This window comes from Lathyrus oleraceus, chromosome 3 (assembly GCF_024323335.1).
Source record: "Lathyrus oleraceus cultivar Zhongwan6 chromosome 3, CAAS_Psat_ZW6_1.0, whole genome shotgun sequence".
Classification (NCBI taxonomy): Eukaryota; Viridiplantae; Streptophyta; class Magnoliopsida; order Fabales; family Fabaceae; genus Lathyrus; species Lathyrus oleraceus.
In genome coordinates this window covers 261,524,550-261,545,823 of record NC_066581.1, presented here as the reverse complement: position 1 = coordinate 261,545,823, position 21,274 = coordinate 261,524,550, and the positions used below count along the sequence as shown (strand labels likewise).

The 21,274-nt window shown below is 37.2% G+C and overlaps 1 protein-coding gene across 1 annotated transcript; it reads left to right on the top strand.

The window, feature by feature from the left end:
* Positions 1-17,041: 17,041 nt before the first annotated feature.
* Positions 17,042-20,239, top strand: LOC127129143 (uncharacterized). Its single transcript, XM_051058430.1, has 12 exons — positions 17,042-17,224; positions 17,485-17,712; positions 17,819-17,893; positions 17,987-18,045; positions 18,141-18,276; positions 18,476-18,572; positions 18,671-18,737; positions 18,826-18,924; positions 19,208-19,297; positions 19,410-19,564; positions 19,681-19,782; positions 19,875-20,239. The coding sequence occupies exons 2-12, from the start codon at positions 17,523-17,525 to the stop codon at positions 20,038-20,040; spliced, it is 1,236 nt and encodes a 411-aa protein (XP_050914387.1). The 5' UTR covers positions 17,042-17,224; positions 17,485-17,522; the 3' UTR covers positions 20,041-20,239.
* Positions 20,240-21,274: the final 1,035 nt, after the last annotated feature.

Genomic DNA, 21,274 nt, shown 5'->3' with positions numbered 1-21,274 from the left:
AAGATCTCTATCATGTTAGATCCAGTGCTTTGACAGGTTCTTGCTTTCTCTTTCTTACCATGTTAGACCCAGTGCTTTGGTAAGACCCTTGTCATGTGAGACCCGGTGCTTTGATAAGTTCCTGCTTTCCTTACTTACCATGTCAGTCTCATTGCTTTGGTAAGCCTTTTTCCTTTTGGTTTCAGCACCACCCTCAATCATCTCTTTTTCAGTCTCTGTCCTCCGAATTACGGAGCTCTGAATTCTTTATTGCACTATGAGTATATGCAAGCACGAGGATGCGAGTCCTTGGAGAGCACCTTTTTCCACCCTTCTTTCCTCTCCCTCTTTTCTTTCACTAGTTCCACGAACTACGAGGCCCTGACTTTCTCATTGCACCATGAGAATACGTAGGAATGAGGGCCACAATCCTCCTCGAACACTTTCTTTCTAACCCTTTTTCTATTTTACAGGTACATGAAGATAGCAACACCCATCCAAGTAAGAGCATTCAAAATGGTTCCCATGGATGTGAGGGGTGCTAATACCTTCCTCTTGCATAACCGACTTCCTTATCCATTTCCATGTTTCCCCTTGGGTTTTATCTATATTTTCCCTTCCCTCTTTTGGGATAAATAAAGTTTGGTGGTGACTTTGTTGTATCGTTGAGCGTGCGATGCACTCATACATATTTCTCGTAGCTTCAACTGGAAACTCTGCTATGGATCTCTGCAACCTAGTTTCTAAAAGGAGTTGAGCCTAATTTTATTTGTTTCTTGTTTTCTTGGGTGTTTATTTTCATGTTTGCTTGTTTTTATCTTTATGTTGTTTATTGTATTTGCTTAATTGCACTTATTCATTTTTGCTAGCCCCATTCTAGATGTCTGTATTTTAATGTTGTTGGGTTGGGTTGATATTACTTGAGAGAAGCTCTACACCCAAGCTTGAGCATACACACAGGATAGACTCATGGATAGTCGTATTGACCCGTGTTTCGTGCATTGGGTTGGCACAAGGCCCACACTCAGACTAGAGTCACTTAAGGGTACTTTTGTCTTATGAGAATTCACTATGACAAAGTATTTTCACTTGATTCCATGACTCTATGAAGCCTTTTAGGATCACCCTTTTGAATATTAGCTCACACCTGTGAGAGGGATATTTGGTTTTTATAGGAAACCAAGCTCCTACATACCCTATTTCTCATATAACGTCAGATCTGTGAACCTACATCAAGCAGAATGTTCAGATTATCCAGAATGTGACCATGTTGTTGCATATCATAAAACATAATTACATCATATAAACCTTTTTGCATATGCATTTCCAGGGAATCTGAGAGCCTAGTTTGTTGTCGAGTACTCAAAGATAGCATGAACCCTGGCATGAGAGGTGTGTTCAGTTACAAGTTTGTGGAACCCCAGTTAAAAGCTTTGAAGGGATTGGGAACTCATTTGGATCTGGATCACAAAGAGGATTTCAAGAAGGCCTTTTGGGAATCTCTTAGGTATTCTCAACACTAAAGTGAACACTAAAACAGTCCATACTTTGGTGCAGTTTTATGACCCTCCCATGAGGTGTTTCACTTTTCAGGATTATCATCTGGCTCTGGTGTTGGAGGAATACTCATATATCTTAGGGGTCGGAACTAAGGATCAGGTTCCTTTTGTCAGTACCAAGGAACTACCTAAATCTCATCTATTAGTCGAAGCCTTACATTTGGAAAAGAAGGAAGTGAAGCTTAAGCTTAAGCCTAAGGGTGGAACTCATGGTTTTACTCTGAAGTTTTTGATGGAGAAGGCTATTGCCTTTGCTGATGTTGGGAGTTAGATAAATTTCAACGTTGTTTTTGCTTTTCTCATCTATGGGTTTGTGTTGTTTCCTAGTATGGAAAACTTTATGGACCTTGCATCTATTCACATCTTCCTGTTCAAGAATCTGGTTGCTACACTTCTTGCGGAAACTTATTACTCCATTCATACGAGGACTCAGAAGAAGAAGGGTACTATTGTATGTTGTGTTCCTCTGTTGTATATGTGGTTTATTTTACACCTACCCAACAAGGGTCCTTTCGTCGAGAACAAGGACAATCTCAAGTGGTCTCAGAGGATCATGTCTTTGACTGTTGAAGATATTCTATGGTACTCTAGAGCTTATGATGATGTCAAGGTTATCCATAATTATGGAAATTTCCCCAATGTGCCCCTCATAGGTACAAAGGGTGGAATTAACTACAATCCAAGGATAGTTTTACGTCAGTTGGGTTACCCGTTGATGCACAAGCCAGATTCCGAGCATATGGAAGAGTTTGTTTTGCATGAAGGGGTTGATAATCCGGAGCAAGAGCATTCAAAACGGTTCCCATGGAGTACCATGGATGTGATGGGTGATACTACTTTCCTCTTGCATAACCGACTTCCTTACCCGTTTCTCTATTTCCCCTTGGGTTTTATCGATATTTTCCCTTCCCTCTTTTGGGATAAATAAAGTTCGGTGGCGACTTTGTTATATCTTCGAGCGTGTGATACGTTCAAACATATTTTGCATAGCTTCAGGTACATCCTTATTTATAGTCTAAGATTGCTTACTCACCAAACAATCTCCAACTAACCTAACCAACTCAGCTAAAACAAACAAATAAAGTTAAGTCAAAATTATGTAGATACAATTCTTTGTCATTTCGACTCCTCCTTGTTTCTGTCGAGCAACATGCTTCGACACAAGGAATTACATTCTCGGAAAAGGGCTTGTGGTATATATGAGGTCGTACGGAAATATACTACTTGATTTTTTGAAGGGAAATTTCGAGTTTCGTTAAGATCGTTTTTCATCACTAAGAGTGCAAGAGTAACCCCTATTATTTTGCTTAATTTTTGTTGGGTTTGATTCACTTATCAAAATTTTCTATTTTTTCTATTTTTTATTAATAATATTTAAGAGCGGGATTACTCTTCTCACCTATAGTGGTGACTTATGAAACCTCAAAATGTTCTACGCATAATTCAGATTTCAAAATTCGGACACACCTATTAGACACAAATTCTTCCTTTCATAATCATATCACCATGTATTCTCTATCAAGTTCTGCACTTCAAAACAATATTATTTTGTTTTTCATATCATAAAGGATAAAAGAAGTTGAAATTTAATGTAATGTACATGTATTTCCTTCATCATTGCTTGTAAGAATATGGTTTTTCGTCTGAAAAATGAACTTTGTGTCCGAATTATTAAATCTAGATTATGTTGCATGTTCTTTAAAATAAACTTTGGACTATTTTCATGAATTTTAATTTACTTATGTTATGACTGGTTGTATCTATGGTGCACCTGACGTTGTCCCCAAAGCTATCATGTATATGGATGTTAAATGGGGTGATGTATAGGTACTCGGTGATGTCCACATAGATGTTGGAAAATAGTTTACAACTAAATAAGAGCTTGTTATTCATGACCATATGCTCTAATAGATCCACATGGAGGATGCCAAATTGGGGTTCAACATTTTAATCGGGGGGTTGAATTCTAGTTCTGATAGAAGACTGGCATTTGTAATGATGAGATGAAAAAGAAGTGGCAAGTACCATCAATCTATTCGAAAGTTGAAATAGGATGACACCGGGGAAATATGAATGTCCATTTAAGTTGGGGGGTACCTTAAGGCAAATAATACATGGATATTTAATGTGGTTTGTGGTATTATATAATCATGATTTGTGTTACAAGTTAGTTAATCATCCCACTGCATGTCACTTTAATTCTTAAGAAAGGATCTTATTTCTAATATGATAGTGAACATGGTGCAGCCCAAAAAAACTATTTGCAAATTTGAAAGAAAAAAGACCTCAAAATGTCTCAAATATTAAACAAGTATATCATGTTCGTGCCTGAAGCAATAAGGCAATAAGAGGTCCAAGATCTGAAATGCAACAATTGTTAAAGCTTTTGGATGACGATCATTATGTCTCTAGGTACAGAGTGTGTGAGGATGGGGAAATTATTCGAGATATATGTTTGACTCATCTTGATCATGTTAAGTTGTTCAAGATATTTTCCATTGTGTTGATATTTTATTCAACATATAAGACCAATAAGTACAAACTTTCACTTTTGGAAATCATTAGTGTTACTTATACAAAGATGATTTTTCAGCTAGGTTTTCATTTTTGGAAAGTGAAAAAGAGGACAATGTTACCTGGCCTTTGGAAGTATGTCAAACTATTTTGAAGGACTTGAAGGTGAGAAAAACAAGAAAGGGGGGGTTTGAATTGTTTGGAAAAATAAGCGCTTTTCAAAATGAAAATCACACAAGGATTTTATACTGGTTCGCTTATAACACAAAGCTACTCCAGTCCACCCGGCCAAGGTGATTTCGCCTTCAACAAGGACTTAATCCACTAATCTTGAAAGATTACAAACAACGCCTAAGAGAAAAATCTCTTAGTCCTCTCAAGTTTACAGACTACACTAAGTCACTTGAGGAAATCAACAAACAATAAATGAAAGATTTATGTAATCTAGAGTGCTTCTAAGAAAGCAAATATTACAGTGTTAAGAACAAGAGTTTTTCACGTTATAAGCAAAAGCTTTGTGAAGATCTTAGAGAAAAAGAGTGTTTTTCTTGAGTGTTGATGTTTCAGTATAATTTTGGCTTGTTGACTTGCTGATGGTTCAAGGTTGATTTGCAACCTATTTATATATTCGTTGAAGTAGTAGTTGAAACTGGTGGATAATGAGATGAAGTTACGCCATCACATAAATAGCTTCTGCAGGATGACTTTTTTTCTCCTTGAAATGACTACTTACCACATATAGTATCTTCTTTATTGAAATTGGAGATTAACGTCTCTTTCTCAATTAGGAAATCCATTTGCAAATCTTTTCTTGACTTAAACGTTACTCCTTCATGATTAGCAATTCCATGATCAGAGTCTTCAAGTATTTGAAAATCTTGGAATTCTTGCTTCTGATGTAAATCTCTTTTGAGTTCTGATGGATTTCTTCAGATAGCGCTGATAACTTCTGGAGTTAGACAACCGTTGTTCAGAGTCAGAACTTCTAGAGCGTATTCTTGTTTAGATGCTTCTGATGTATTACTCAGAGTTAGACTTTCTTGAACTTGTCTTCACTTCAGATGCTTCTGATAATTTGATAATTTGTATCTGATCTGGTTTTGTATCTGATAACATCATCAGATTTCTTCCTTCTTTCTTTAGAATCCTGCACACTTAGAAACTTTTCGTTAGGGTGCCATTTTTGGTTTCATCCTTTGTTATCATCAAAATCAAGGAATCTGTTGTAGAACAATTTTTGTTCTTACAATCTCCCCCTTTTTGATGATGACAAAACAACCTTAATTAGCAGATGAAACATGAATAATATTAGATCAGATAGACAGAAGCTCCCCCTGAGATAATGCTAGGGAGTTCAGAAGTTCTTACCAGAGTTTCTTAAGTACAGAGGTTTCTGAAACTTTCTGCAATTTCTTAAGTCCAGGTTAGATAAACTTTATTTTTAAGAAGAAAAAAAATATGTTGCAGAATGCTTAAGGTATTAGACAATGTTTTCATCAGAGCTATTAATGACTTCTCCCCCTTTTTGTCAGAATCAAAAAGACATAAAAAAAGTAAAGAGAAAAACTTGAATTCATAGATAGAAGCACAACGGCAACAAGAAAATAAGAAAAACATCAGATCCAGAGAAGGCAAGAAACAGAAACAACAGGCAAGCAAAATAAATAAAATCCTAAGTGCCTAGGGGTTCGGAGGCGGAGGCATTCTCTGAAGCAACATAGCAAGCATGTTCTGGATGTTGTCGTTGACAGTATCTTGCTTGTCCATTCTGGCCCGGAGTTCATTCTGATCTTGCTTGAGTTCTTTCAGAGTCTGAAGAACCATAGGGATCACAGAAGAGGACTCCCCCAGAGTCAGAGCTTGCTGAGCTTCAGCTTCAGCAGCAGCTTGTGCTTCTGCATCCGCCAGAGCCTTGGCTTCAGCTTCCTTTTCCCTTAGGATTTCAGCTTCCTTAGCAAGTCTTTCTTCTTCTAGCCTTCTTGCTTCTTCTTCAGCTTCCTTGGCCAATCTCTCTTCCTCTAGCCTTCTGGCTTCAGCTTCTCTGGCAAGTCTCTCCTGGAGTCTTGCCTCAGCATCTCTGATGTAGCCATTTCTGACTTGTTCAGAGATGCCCTTCAGTCTAAAGGCCTCAGATGTCATCCAGCCAATGACTCTGTTCCAGTGTGTCCTTACAGATTTAGGATCATCACTGATTTCAGAGTTAGTGACCAGAGAATCGACCTTTTGAACTGAAGCCTCTGCAATCATCAAGATGGCTTCCTTAAGGGTAGGTTTAGAAAGTTCAGGTTCAGGTTCTGGTTCAGAGGTATGAGGTGGAGAGTTTGGAGGGCTGAGATTTAATGTGTGAGGTTCAGATTCTGATTCAGGTTGGGGTTCAGATTCTGCTTCTAGTTGAGGTTCAGATGTTTGGGGTGAAGCGTAAAGAGGGTTTAAATCTAAGGGTTCAGTTTCAGCTTCAGGTGCAGCGGAGATGTTTGGTGGGGTGATATCAGAGGTGTGAGGTTCAGAGGGTTGAGTTTCAGAAGGTATGGTGGTTGTTTGTTGTGGTGGAGGTGAAGTTGCTTCAGATTGTGTTTGTGTTTGTTGTTGTGAAGCAAGTTTATGAGCGTAAATTGTGGCTATGGTTGGGGAATCAGGGTCAGAAAATTCTGGGTCAGAAGAGAGGGAAACATATGGGGGTGATTCTGGTTCTGAGGATGAAGAAGATGAAGTGCTTTGGTGGGTTTGTGCAGGTTTAGAGGGAGGTATGAAAGTACGGGCTACATTTAGAACTGGTGAAGGTTGGGAGGTTCTGGTGGTTGAAGGAGGGATTTCAGAGGTAGTAAAAATAGGTTGTGAAGAGAGAGGATTAGAAGAAGCCATCAGAGGATTAGAGGTAACAGGAGGAACAGACGTACCAGTAGAGATATTCAGAGGAGCTGAAGATTTGCTTCCAGAAGTTTCTCCAAGTCTGGCCTTCTTTGCCTGAGATGCTACCTTCTTTTCAGAAAGACCTCTCTTGTATCTGACGAAGTCTTCTTCAGAATCCAGACAGTCGTCGAGGCTGAAATCAGAGATGTCAACACCATCATCCAGCAGACGCTGAAGATAGATAGCAACAGCGTCTCTGGGTTCATTCTTGAAGAATCTGGCAAGGCCATGAGGCATCTTCCTCTGATCTTTCAAACAATCCCAAGATGTGTCCAGAGTGGGTCTGACTTGAATCTTCTTAATTATCCCCATACTCTTGAGATTTCTGGCATTCAGAGGCTTCCCAACATCTATTGTCAGATCATCCATCAATTTGGTCTTTTCCAGATGGTCTACCAGTCCATGCTCAATGAAGACATCAGATAGAAATCTTCCCAGAGGAATGTAGGATCTGGGCTTCATGTTGTTTCTGGTTTCTCTGACCGAATCTCTCAGATATCTGAAAAGGAGAGCAGGGAGGGAGATCTTCACACCCTTCTGAATGCAGTACAGAATGCATTTCTGGTCTGCATTGATGTAGTCAGAAGAGTTAGAGGCTGGACGGTGGTGAATGGTTCCCAGAATAATCTTCAGCCACACTCTGAGGTTCTGGTGCAGCTCCTTGTTCTTTGAAGGATTTCCTTCAACGTTGGGTTTGAAGATTGTTGGGTTGATAACATCAGTAATGCGCTTTGACCTAGGAGGGATGTTGTAAATCCTTTTTCCTCCACTTCTCTCCATGTTCAACAGAGAGGCAATAGACCCTTCAGTAATAACAATCTTCACCCCCAGAACATATGAGACGATGAAGTTGTCATCTGCATCTGCAAATCTCCAGAACTCCTTGACGAGAAGTGGGTAAATGGGACCATAAAGTCTTTGGAAATAGTTTTCCCACCCTTGTTGACGAAGTTCTCCAGTTAGATCAACGCCATTTCTTCTTAGGTTGTCGAAATCAACTAACGATTCACACAACACGTCCAAACCTTCAAAAGGGGTTGAAAGGTTGATATGGCGTTCACGGTCAAGAACGTGAGGTTCTTTGTAAACAGGGGTGATGGTGACGCCTGTAACCGTTGGTGTTGGAATGCTTGAGGTTTGAGCAGTAGAGCTTGATTCCATTTCTTGAGAGAAGTTAAAGACTTGTTGTTGTTGAGCGTCCATGGTGAAGAAGAAGATGAAGATTGAAGAACTTGCAGAGAATGCTTCAGAGAGTTTTAGGGTTTTAGAGAGGGTTTGAGAGTGAGTGAGAGTGATAAGTGTGAAATGTGAAAAAAGTGTTTATATACTCTAAGTAAAACACATGCAAAACGACACACATTCCAGCGTTAGCACAAAAATCAAAATAGCACGTTTGGGGGGGAAAATGATTACAACTAATTAATGAATGTCTAATCCCAACAGTGCGCACACTGCTCTAGGAGATTTCAAACGTTCTGACCTTTGATTTCTTTTGACAGCTGTCTAGAAGTTCTAGGGTTAGACGCTTAGTGCTCCACGTGTTGATGTATCTGATCTTCAGGAATACCAAAGGATTGGTTTCTGAAGATTTCTAACTCAGATATCTTCTTAACTTGGTAGAAGTATCAGAGTCAGAGGCAGAAGTACATTTGTTTACATCAGAGTCACATTTTACATTTTCAGAGTCATACTTCATTCAGGACAATTTTTAATGTTCAGATGTTCTAAGATAAAAAGAAATCTATCTTCAGCTAGAGGCTTAGTAAAGATATCTGCCCATTGATGTTCAGTATCAATGAACTTCAATGTTACTATCCCTTTCTGAACATAGTCTCTGATAAAATGATGTTTTATTTCAATGTGTTTGGCTCTGGAATGTAGAATGGGATTCTTACTTAAACAAATAGCAGCAGTATTATCACAAAAGATATGAATGTTACTCTCAAAGATTTGCAGATCTTCTAACTGATGCTTCATCCAGAGCATCTGAGTTGTGCACAATGACGCTGAGATATATTCTGCTTCTGCAGTTGATAGAGCAATTGTTGATTGTCTTTTGCTAGCCCAGGATATCAGATTGTTTCCCAGAAGCTGGCAATTTCCAGAAGTGCTTTTTCGTTCTATTTTATCTCCTGCATAATCTGCATCACAATAACCCGAGAGTCTATACTCTGATGTTTTCTCATACATCAGGCCCAGGTTAGGAGTTCCTTTCAGATACTTAAGAATTCTCTTAACTGCTGTTAAATAAGATTCTCTAGGATCTGATTGGAATCTGGCACAAAGACAGACACTAAAGAGAATATCAGGACGAGTAGCAGTCAGATAGAGAAGAGAGCCTATCATACCTCGATAGAGCTTCTGACAAACCTTGTTGCTTACCTCTTCCTTTTCAAGAATGCAAGTTGGGTGCATGGGAGTTTTTGCAGAGTTGCATTCAGTCATATCAAACTTCTTCAGAACGTCTTTAATATATTTACTTTGATGGACGTACGTGACTTCTGGAGTTTGATTAATTTGAATTCCCAGAAAGAACTTTAGTTCTTGCATTAAACTCATCTCAAATTCTGCCTGCATTAACTTAGAAAATTCTTGGCAAACAGAGATATTAGCAGAACCAAAAATAATATCATCAACATAAATCTGGCATATCATGAGATCATTATTAAGGTTTTTACAGAAGAGTGTAGAATCAACTTTCCCTCTGATAAAATTTTGTTCCAGAAGAAAATTGCTTAATCGTTCATACCAAGCTCTGGGAGCTTGTTTAAGTCCATATAAGGATTTCTTAAGTTTAAAAACATGTTCTGGAAAATTTGAATTTTCAAAACCTGGAGGTTGGTTGACATACACTTCTTCTGATATATAACCATTAAGGAATGCACTCTTGACATCCATTTGATATAATTTAATAGAATGATTAATAGCAAAAGATACAAGAAGACGAATAGATTCTAACCTCGCGACTGGAGCAAAGGTTTCATTATAGTCAATACCTTCTTGTTGACTATAACCTTGAGCTACCAGTCGAGCTTTGTTTCTGACAACTTCTCCTTTCTCGTTCAGCTTGTTTCTGAAAACCCATCTGGTTCCAATGACGTGAGTGCCTCTGGGTTTAGGAACGAGATCCCAGACATCATTCTTTGAGAATTGATCCAATTCTTCTTGCATAGCTGCCACCCAGTCGTTATCCTGAAGTGCTTCATCACAAGACGTAGGCTCAATCAGAGACACTAGTCCCAGAGGAATATCTTCAGAAGTTCTGAAGGTAGATCTTGTTCTGACAGGTTCGTCCTTGTTTCCCAGAATCAAATCTTCAGATACATTAATACGACTTTTGACTTTCTTTGGGATTTCTGGAGATTTAATTTCTTCAGAGTTTTGAGTGACAGTTGCTTCTGGAGTTTTATCAGATTCTACAAGAGTGATTTCCAAATCTGCAAACTTTTCAACTAGCTTTGACTTTTCAGGGTCAAGCTTATCATCAAATCTGACATGAATTGATTCTTCCACAATTTTGGTTTCTGTGTTGTATACTCTGTAGCCTTTAGAGCGTTCTGAGTATCCTAACATAATACCTTTCTGTGCTTTGGAATCAAACTTGTTCAGATGTTCTTTAGTATTTAATATAAAACAAGAACATCCAAAAGGATGAAAATATGAAATGTTTGGTTTTCTTCCTTTACACAGTTCATAGGGAGTCTTTTCTAGAATAGGTCTTATAGAGATTCTATTCTGAATGTAACACGCTGTATTTACAGCTTCTGCCCAAAAGTGCTTTGCTACATTAGTTTCATTGATCATGGTTCTGGCCATCTCTTGGAGTGTCCTATTCTTCCTCTCTACAACTCCATTTTGTTTTGGAGTTCTAGGGCAGGAGAAATCATGGGATATTCCATTAGAATCAAATAATTCTTCAAAATCTTTATTTTCAAATTCTCCACCATGATCACTTCTGACTCTAATAATTTTAGAGTCAAATTCTTTTTGCACTTTGGAACAGAAACTGGTGAATACAGAGTGAGACTCACTCTTGTGCTTTAGGAATTTTACCCATGTCCAGCGACTGTAATCATCAACAATGACTAGTCCATACTTCTTTCCATTAACTGATGCTGTTTTCACAGGACCAAATAAGTCAATGTGAAGAAGTTCCAGAGGCTTAGAGGTAGAAACAACATTTTTCTTTTTAAAATATGTTTTTGAAAATTTTCCTTTCTGACAAGCTTCACACAGAGCATCTGAAGAAAACTTCAGTTTAGGTAGGCCTCTGACTAACTCGAGTTTAGTTAGCTGAGAAAGTTTCCTCATGCTAATGTGGCCCAAGCGTCTATGCCATACCCATTGCTCTTCGTGAACTGACATTAGACATTTAACATTTTGATCTTTTAAATCAGAAAGATTTATTTTGTAAATGTTGTTTTTCCTCTTGCCTGTGAAAAGGACAGAGCCATCGTTCTGATTAATGGCTTTACATGTTTTTTGATTGAAGATTACATCATAACCGTTATCACTTAATTGACTTATGGATAACAAGTTATGCATTAATCCTTCTACATAAAGAACATCAGATATAGAGGGAAGAGTACCATTACCAATAGTTCCGGAGCCTCTGATCCTTCCTTTCTGATCTCCTCCGAAACCTACAAATCCAGCGTCTTTAAGTTCCAGACTTTGGAACATAGACTTTCTTCTCGTCATGTGTCGCGAGCATCCAGAGTCCAGGTACCATGACTGGTGTCTGAACTTTGCTGCATAGGATATCTGCAACATAGATAATCTTATCTTTCGGTACCCAGAATCTCTTGGGTCCTTTTAGATTAGTTTTCCCAGAGTTTCTTATAACTTTGGATCTTCTAGCATTTTTAAATTTGTGTTCTTGTGTGTGTGTGTAGTGATATGAAAAAGGAGATTTAATTTGATCACTTGTAGAAGTTTTATCTTCCTTAGGATCATACCCAATTCCCCTTTTATTGTTCTGACTTACTCCATAAATCATGGATGCCATAATACTCCTATCTATCCCATTCTTCAGAAATTCTTGAAAGGCTTCTTCATATTTATAAATAATTTTATTTGAAGTTTGTGGTGCTTGAGACAACGCTTCTTCTAATTCTGAGCTTTTTGTTTTTGCTCCATCTCTTTCTAACGTTAAAGATCTGATTGTATCTTCATGTGCTAGAATTGTTATCTCAAGTTCATTACATTCTTCAAATTTTGTTTTAAGACAGCCTTTAATGTTTTTAAACTTTTGTTTTAATTTCTGATAAGAGGTAAGAGTTTCTGACAAACATGATTCTAAGTCAGATCGAGAAAGTTCAGAAAATACCTCTTCAGATTCTTCGTCTGAGCTGCTGGATGTGGTAGCCATAAGAGCTACGTTGGCCTGTTCATTAGAGTCAGATTCTGATGATCCAGATTCACTGTCATCCCAGGTAGCCAACAGTCCTTTCTTTGTTCTGAAGGTGTTTTTCTTGAAGCTTTCTTTTCTAGGGTTGTCTTTCTTTAGCTTAGGGCATTCATTCCTGTAATGACCTGTTTCTTTACATTCATAACAGGTAATATCTTTGTTAGCTTTACCTTTTGAAGTTGACTCTAATCGATCCCCTCTGGGTCTTGGTCTTCTGAAGTTGTTGTTCCTCTTTTTCCAGAGTTGCTTAACTCTTCTGGTTAGTAGGGACAACTCTTCTTCATCATCAGAGTCTTCAGGTTCAGAGTCGTCAGTATCTTCAGTTTCTGCCTGGAGAGCTTTGGTTCTGTCAGGTTTCCGTCTTTCAGATCTGGACTTTAGCGCTACGGACTTGTTCCTTTTCTGAGGTTCATCCTCCTCTAGTTCTATCTCATGACTTCTGAGAGAACTAACAAGTTCTTCAAGGCTGATATTGTTCAGATCCTTTGACAGCTTCAGAGCAGTAACCATAGGTCTCCATTTCTTTGGCAGACTTCTGACTATCTTCTTAACATGATCTGCAGTTGTGTATCCTTTGTCTAGCACTTTAAGATCTGCAATAAGAGTTTGAAATCTGGAAAACATAGCCTCTATAGCTTCGTCATCTTCCATTTTGAAGGCTTCATATTTCTGGATAAGCGCCAGAGCCTTCGTCTCCTTGACTTGGGAGTTTCCTTCATGGGTCATCTTCAGAGAGTCAAGTATATCTTTGGCTGTCTCTCTGTTGGTGATCTTTTCATATTCGTTGTATGATATAGCATTTAGAAGTATTGTTCTGGCCTTGTGATGATTTTTGAAGATACGTTTCTGATCTTCTGACATCTTGTTTCTGGAAACTTCAGCTCCATTTTCCAAGACTGGAGGTGTATATCCATCTGTGACAATGTCCCAGAGGTCAGCATCATAACCCAGAAAGAAACTTTCGATTCTATCTTTCCAGTAATCAAATTTCTCTCCATCAAAAACAGGAGGCTTAGCATTGTAAGAATCTCTTTCATTTGAGTGGGCCATTGTTTTTCTCGTACTGGATCTCTCTACACGGTTAAGTGTTTGATTAGAAAATCAATAACAGAGCCGGGGCTCTGATACCAATTGAAGGTGAGAAAAATAAGAAAGGGGGGGTTTGAATTGTTTGGAAAAATAAGCGCTTTTCAAAATGAAAATCACACAAGGATTTTATACTGGTTCGCTTATAACACAAAGCTACTCCAGTCCACCCGGCCAAGGTGATTTCGCCTTCAACAAGGACTTAATCCACTAATCTTGAAAGATTACAAACAACGCCTAAGAGAAAAATCTCTTAGTCCTCTCAAGTTTACAGACTACACTAAGTCACTTGAGGAAATCAACAAACAATAAATGAAAGATTTATGTAATCTAGAGTGCTTCTAAGAAAGCAAATATTACAGTGTTAAGAACAAGAGTTTTTCACGTTATAAGCAAAAGCTTTGTGAAGATCTTAGAGAGAAAGAGTGTTTTTCTTGAGTGTTGATGTTTCAGTATAATTTTGGCTTGTTGACTTGCTGATGGTTCAAGGTTGATTTGCAGCCTATTTATATATTCGTTGAAGTAGTAGTTGAAACTGGTGGATAATGAGATGAAGTTACGCCATCACATAAATAGCTTCTGCAGGATGACTTTTTTTCTCCTTGAAATGACTACTTACCACATATAGTATCTTCTTTATTGAAATTGGAGATTAACGTCTCTTTCTCAATTAGGAAATCCATTTGCAAATCTTTTCTTGACTTAAACGTTACTCCTTCATGATTAGCAATTCCATGATCAGAGTCTTCAAGTATTTGAAAATCTTGGAATTCTTGCTTCTGATGTAAATCTCTTTTGAGTTCTGATGGATTTCTTCAGATAGCGGTGATAACTTCTGGAGTTAGACAACCGTTGTTCAGAGTCAGAACTTCTAGAGCGTATTCTTGTTTAGATGCTTCTGATGTATTACTCAGAGTTAGACTTTCTTGAACTTGTCTTCACTTCAGATGCTTCTGATAATTTGATAATTTGTATCTGATCTGGTTTTGTATCTGATGACATCATCAGATTTCTTCCTTCTTTCTTTAGAATCCTACACACTTAGAAACTTTTCGTTAGGGTGCCATTTTTGGTTTCATCCTTTGTTATCATCAAAATCAAGGAATCTGTTGTAGAACAATTTTTGTTCTTACAGGACTAAGAAAACATGTCACATGTCATTGTCATCGATCGTGATGCCATACTGATGAATTCGGTTGTAAAGGTGTTTCCTACATCACATGCATTACTTTGTAGGTATCATATAACAAAAAAAATATGGGAACTAGACTTAAGCCTACAATACAAACCAAACAAATCAAGAGGTAATATGGGAAAACAAATAAATGAGCATATTGAGTTAAACTATGCGAATCGTAAATCAAGAAAACAGACGGGTGTAGGCTCGAACCTTAAAATTTTCTTGCCATTAATTTTACGCGCAATTGAAAATTGTTTAAACCGATCTGTCTGAAGAATCGAATTTTTATTCTGGTTGATCTTTTAGGAACTATTTTGAAAGAAATGTATGCCATGATATGTAGATGGTGAAAATGTTCTGTGAATGAATCAATTTATTGATCTAGGGGAAACATCAGGGTATGACAACGATAAGCCATAAATTTCTAAATGGTTTGTTATCTTAGCCTGGGGTAAAAGCTATAATTGGTTAGGGATAAGCCTGTAAAAATCTCAAGATCAGATTGTATTAAGGTTCATGGGCATAACCTTCAAAAGCTCAAATTTATAGTAAACTCTCAAGAAGACCTCTTGGGGGACAAGACTAAGCCAACATTTTGCCAAACTTATAAAAATCTCTGGTGCAATCTCTCTAACCCTATCCTTTTAATTTTTGTAATTTACTTTCTTATTTCAACAAGGATGAAAATTATGGTTCCATAGGTAAGTCAGAAGGGTGTTTTGCATGTTGTCAAGTGGGGTGTGGTTCTATATGCCCAAAGGACATGTGGAAGTTCATATTCCCAATTTTCCTTGGTTGCTTCCTGTCTTCGTTTTATCCCTATCAACAAAACTAGGTTCACTACTTCACCCTTCCCGTTTGTCTGAGGATGTTCCATTGAGGTAAAGTATTTCCCGACCTTCAAATCTTCCAACAGTTTCTTAAAATTCTTATCTACGAACTGTATCTCGTTATCCGTTAAATGGATTCCATAACTAACTAAAATGTTCATCTTGAAGAATTTCATAATATTGGCAGCAACAATCTTTGCTAAGGCCTCTACTTCAACCCACTCAGTGAAGTAATTAACTACAATAATTAGGATTTTAAGCTGGCTTGGTGCTTGGGGAAATGATTGTGAATGTCTGTATCCTAATACGAGAAAGCCTAAAGTGATGTTAATATGTGCAATTCAGACTAATGGGCATTGTGGATGTCCCCCTGCCTCTGACACGTGTAGCACTTTTTCGCATTATCTGACCTCTTGGACCACAGACAACCAATAACATCCTACTTAGAGGACTTTCTCGCCTAGAGGCCGGGCACCCAAATGTTGCCTTATTATTCCTTTGTGTACTTCGACGAGGGTGTAAGTGACTTCTTCCCCTTTCACACATTTCGCCAAAGGGTTAATAAGCCTCTTCTGTATAATGTTTCTTCTATCATTGAATATGAGTTGACTCTTCTCTTCACAACGGCGGCCTCGGCTGGATTAGAAGAAAGTGGTACTCGTTCAATATACTTTGCAATGGGCGATATTCAAGAATATTACGAGACGTCTTCTATGATCATCATCATCGCCTTTGGAGTCTCGATGCTTGGGCCTCTTAGTGTATTCTGGATGAAGGAATGATTTACTCCAAATGACCTGGTGCTAGCAAGTTTAGAAAGGATGTCTGCTCTAGTGTTATACTCCCTTGGGATGTGCAAGATTTCAAAGGATTCAAACTTTATTTGTCTTTCTCTGGTCAAGGTGACATATTGATCCAATAATGAGTCTTTGGTCTGAGCATTCCTTTTGACTTGTGATACCACGAGTGAGCATTCTTTCATAATCTAATATCTTTTATCCCCATCTCAGCGGCCAATGTGAGACCGACAATGGCAACTTCATATTCAGTCTAATTGTCAGTGGTAGAGAATTTAAAATGTAAGGGGCCTTAATCACCATTATTTCTCTTAGGAACAAAAAATGACCGATGAGACAGTGAGGTAAGATCTTGAATTAGTGGAGCAAGCTTCTGATGTGGCGGAGATGGGATTGACCTGCAAGGTTAACACTCTAATGTCTAAGTCACAGAGAGAATAAGGAGTAATGTGACAGTGAGAATGAATTTGAATCATACATATTTTTTAACGTGAGACACTTTATATATGAAATTTGACTAAAGTGTCCCATACTTCAAGACTTAAAATGCGAGAGACCATTAGATGTTATCCAATAATAATAAATGATCCATGGCCAGGATTAAGTGTGGAACTCTACAACATAATTGGTCTATACATTCATCGTTCCGGCGAATGGTCTGGAACTGATGATTGAGGCTTTCTCTTATTGGGCCTTTTGCCGGCCCATAAAAAATCCTAATACTATTGACTTCTCAAATGCATGTATGTTTATAAACACAGCAAAATATTAAAAAATAAATCTAGTCCACAGCACGTCCTTCAAGGAAACAAAATAGAAGAATTGAACGTGCTTCTTGCAACGAAGCAGAGAGTTCTACGCCATCACCATGTGAGATATGTCTCGTTTTTTGAGCTTCAGATTCATATAATCACATACTCATCAGTCATCACCTTCTTCTCCCCTCCTATCTGTATCCAGTAAGTTAATTATTCCAAACTCTGTCCTTTTTTTATTACTATTATTCCTTTTATTCTCAACTTGTGTGTGCATGTGTGTATTTATTTGCATTTTATAAAATTTTAATATATATTAATGAATCATACACATTTGAATCTACCAATATTAACTATCCTTTCTGTCATACACATTTGCAACTGTTTCTTTCCTAACATGCTATTTTCTCAACTAATCAATGCTCACTAATCTGTGAAAATGGATGGTGAATGAATTTTTCTAGGATGTTATGCTTGAAAATATTCCTCATAAGCTAGAAAAATGGGGTGCACTCACTCTGTGTATAAGAAGAAGAAATCAACCATTCATGAAGTAGTTGTTTTAACTCCATCAATCAGAATTCCAGTGCAATCTGATCTACAAAGATCACTCAAAGGATTGATTCCAAAGGATCTTGCTGATAAATTGTCTTCTCTAAGGAACCAGATTGTGTTGGTAGCAGAAGATACCGGTTTGTTCATATGAATTCTATTAGTTTTTTTCTATGATATCATGATGAATGGAAAAAGAATTCAAGATGTTTTGATTGTTTGAAAATTTGCGTATTTGATGGTCAGATGGATCAGCTATAGCCGAATTGCGGCGAGCTTTGAATGAATACTTATCTGTTCTCATTGGACTTACTAAAAAAGGTTCATAAATTTCTCCAAATAAAATTAATAATTTATTTTCTCTATGATCTTTTTTTATTGCTCAAATGAGTTATAATTTTTTGTATGTTGCAGAGAATGGTCTTGAGGGACTAATAGAATTCAAGTGGAAAAACTTCGAAGATGGAAGACAAGTATGATTACTTGTTTGTAATATCATTCTAAATTTTCATTTTTTCATCATTGATTTTGAGTTTTTGTTTAAACATGTTAATGTCTGGTTTTGCAGGATAGTAGTTTAGCAAATGTGTGGTTTGAGGTGTTATCTTCTGTTCACTTTATGGCTATGCTGACACTTTCTGAGGCTGATTCACTTATGATCCCGAAAGACCATTTAGAATCCGGATTCAGGGTTGTGTCTTCAGGTTTTGTGCAAATATATAAGTTTTTTTAAACATCTAAATGTGTGTTCGGAACGATAAAATCACGGTGACATTGTAATTTTGTTGAAACTACAGGACATAGTTTTTGCTAAAATCACTCTGTCAGCGTGATTCTGATGAACTCGCTGTGAATCGTATTAAAGAATCAATAATTATTGATTGTGCATTTTTGTAATATCAGATAGCAAGAGGGAGGCGGTTGATTTGTTAATCAAAGCATCAGGATACTTGGAGTTCTGTGTTAGGCAAATTCTTCCTCAAATACCATTTGAAACCAGGTATGAATGTCACACAAATTTTATGTTTGAAATTACAAGAATTGAACACCCTATTAAAGAATTAACTTTAAAGTTGAAACAATATAAACAATATGCAGGAAAGTTTTGCCGCATGATTTGCAAGAGGGTGTATTGGAGGCTATAGCTATTCAAGCACTAGGCCAGGTACTTGTTGATCAATCTCTAGGTTTACTTATGGTAGCATTTAATTCTTCTAGATTAGGAATAATGGCTTATCTTGATGAATTTTAAGGGAACTGAGATTCAGCTTGGCCTTGCTGTGGAGAGTCAAAAAGCTACTTTGTCTGTGAAGAGGAGGTTGGCATGTGAACAGCTCATTTACTTTACTCAGGTCTTTATTTCAATCCTTTGAGCACCATTTCATAATGTTATTTCTCCAATATAGAAGTCAGGGCCGTTACCGAGGGCGTGCAAGGCAGATTATCGCACATGACCTAAAATTTGTCATGTTTAAACCGTATTTAAATAGGACCTCATAAATCTTTGTCATTGTTAAAACGTGGTTAAACAATGCCTCTAATTGTTTTGTCATGGTTAAACCGTAGCTACCCTACACAGAGCCTCCAAAAACATGAGACAAATCTGATTGAAGTGTTTCTCACTTTTATGAGCAGGCTTATCACTGCTTATCAGGATGTGACTTCAACCAAAGACATGGAAAGAAGCATCTCAGGTTCATCAAATGGAAATTCCTTGAATCCAAGGTTAGTAATGCTATCAACATTGATTAAGTACTTTCCACCAAAAAGTAAACTTTGGAGATATTCAATGATATGAAAATCCAATTATGATCAGTTTTTTTAATAATGTTGGCAGGCTGCTGCGTACTACTACCATGGTCTGATCCTCGACAAGGGTAATGAACCGAGCTGTCACATCGTTGCGGTGTCTTGTTTTCTTGCCGCAGAAGAACTTCTGGCAGAAAGCAAAAAGGCCTGTTTGAGTTTTTGTCTTGCAGCTCCAGTCACAAGGTTGGTTTTTTCGTTTTGTCTAAAATCTTACAACTGATAGAGATAAATAAACTCTTGTGTATATTCTTTTTTTAAAGAATAAACTTTTATGTATACAATTTTGTATCTTTATGAAGGGCTCCTCCACCATGGGGTGTTATGAAACTTCTACATCAGAAAATTCCTGAAATTGCATCAAAGAAGTATCAAATGTATGGATATCTTTTAGAGCAAGAAAAGTAAGTATCTCTTTTTTTTTGTTTATGTTCTATCTAAGTTCATATTGAAATATAATTTGTATTCAAAACTTGGAATTTTGTTAATGATGCAGGGGTCTCCAAGCATTACCAGACCTACCTGAGTTTCAATTATCATTGCATCCAGATGACTATGAACTGCCTGAAATTGATCCAGCATGGGATACTAAAAATTGGGAAACTTTAGGACAACCATTGAAAGAGCACCTTAGAGATTGTGATGAGAATTCAACTGATTGATTATACACTTATTATGGTTTTCTTTCTCTTCTATTATTTGTAGTCAGTATATGATTGGCTATAAGACTCTTGTACAAGCTAATTAAAATTACCATAGAATTAATGGGGTCATTGTTCATTCCCTTTATGACTCTTAAGTTCTAATACAAACAGTATGAGACATAGATTTGTTGATTTAAATCGGATGATGCTTTTTATTGGGTGCTTTTGGTCTTTTTATTACCTGATATAATGTTCTCAGAAAAATATAAGTGAAATGAAATTGAGAAGCAAGTTGACAAACCTCTTTCATATTTGCTGACTAACCGGAAAAAAACTTATTATTGTTGAGTTTAATCCAAACTATCATGTAGAAGTTAGTTATGCTAATAGTAGTCAGTTAGAGTAGAGGTAGTTTGTTTTGTTTTCTAGTTGGTTATGAGATGATTACTTGTTGAGCAAGTAAAACTCCCTTATATATAAACAACTCTTATATTTCAATGCAATTACATTCTTCTCCCTCACTTTCATAATTCCTCACAATTACTCTCTTATTTTCTTCTTCAAAATTGTTATCCCCAACAAATTGGTATCAGAGCTTTGTTGATCCTAGAGAACTCAAGTGATTGTAAGAGATATCAATCATGTTGGGTCATGAAAATTTTATAGCACACTTATGTGTTCTTGATGGCAAGAATTAGAACAAATAGGTGGCTCAAATGAAAATAATTTTTGGTGCACAAGATGTTTGTGATATGGTGGAAACAGGTGTTGAAGCTTTACCTGAAGATGTAACTGCAACACAAAAGAAAGCTCACAAGGAAGACAAGAAAAGAGATTACAATGCTCTATTCCTCATTCATCAAAGTGTTGATTTGAAGGTGTTTGAGAAAATTTGCTAGTGAAACTAGTTCCAAAGTCAAGAAAATCAAGCTACAGACATTGAGGAGGCAACTTGAATTGTTACATTACAGATGAAAGATGGTGAGAAGGTAGGTGACTGTATCTCAAGATTGTTGACCTTGACAGATCAAATGAAACGATGTAATGAATCTCTTAACGAGGTGGACATCATTGAGAAAATTTTGAGAACATTGTCTCCATTCTTTGATCACATAATGGTGACCATTGAAGAGACAAAAGACTTGGATAACATGAAGATGAAAGATTTACAAAGCACTCTTAAAGCCCATGAAATGAAGGTAGTTGAAAGAGAAACTGAAAAACAGGATGAACAGGCACTTCTTGCCAAATT

Excerpts from the sequence above, each read along its gene's own strand:
- LOC127129143 (XM_051058430.1), top strand. The coding sequence starts at position 17,523 with ATGGGGTGCACTCACTCTGTGTATAAGAAGAAGAAATCAACCATTCAT. Across the intron at positions 18,925-19,207 it reads AGCTCATTTACTTTACTCAG|GCTTATCACTGCTTATCAGG; the intron begins GTCTTTATTTCA and ends TTTTATGAGCAG. Across the intron at positions 19,783-19,874 it reads TATCTTTTAGAGCAAGAAAA|GGGTCTCCAAGCATTACCAG; the intron begins GTAAGTATCTCT and ends TTAATGATGCAG.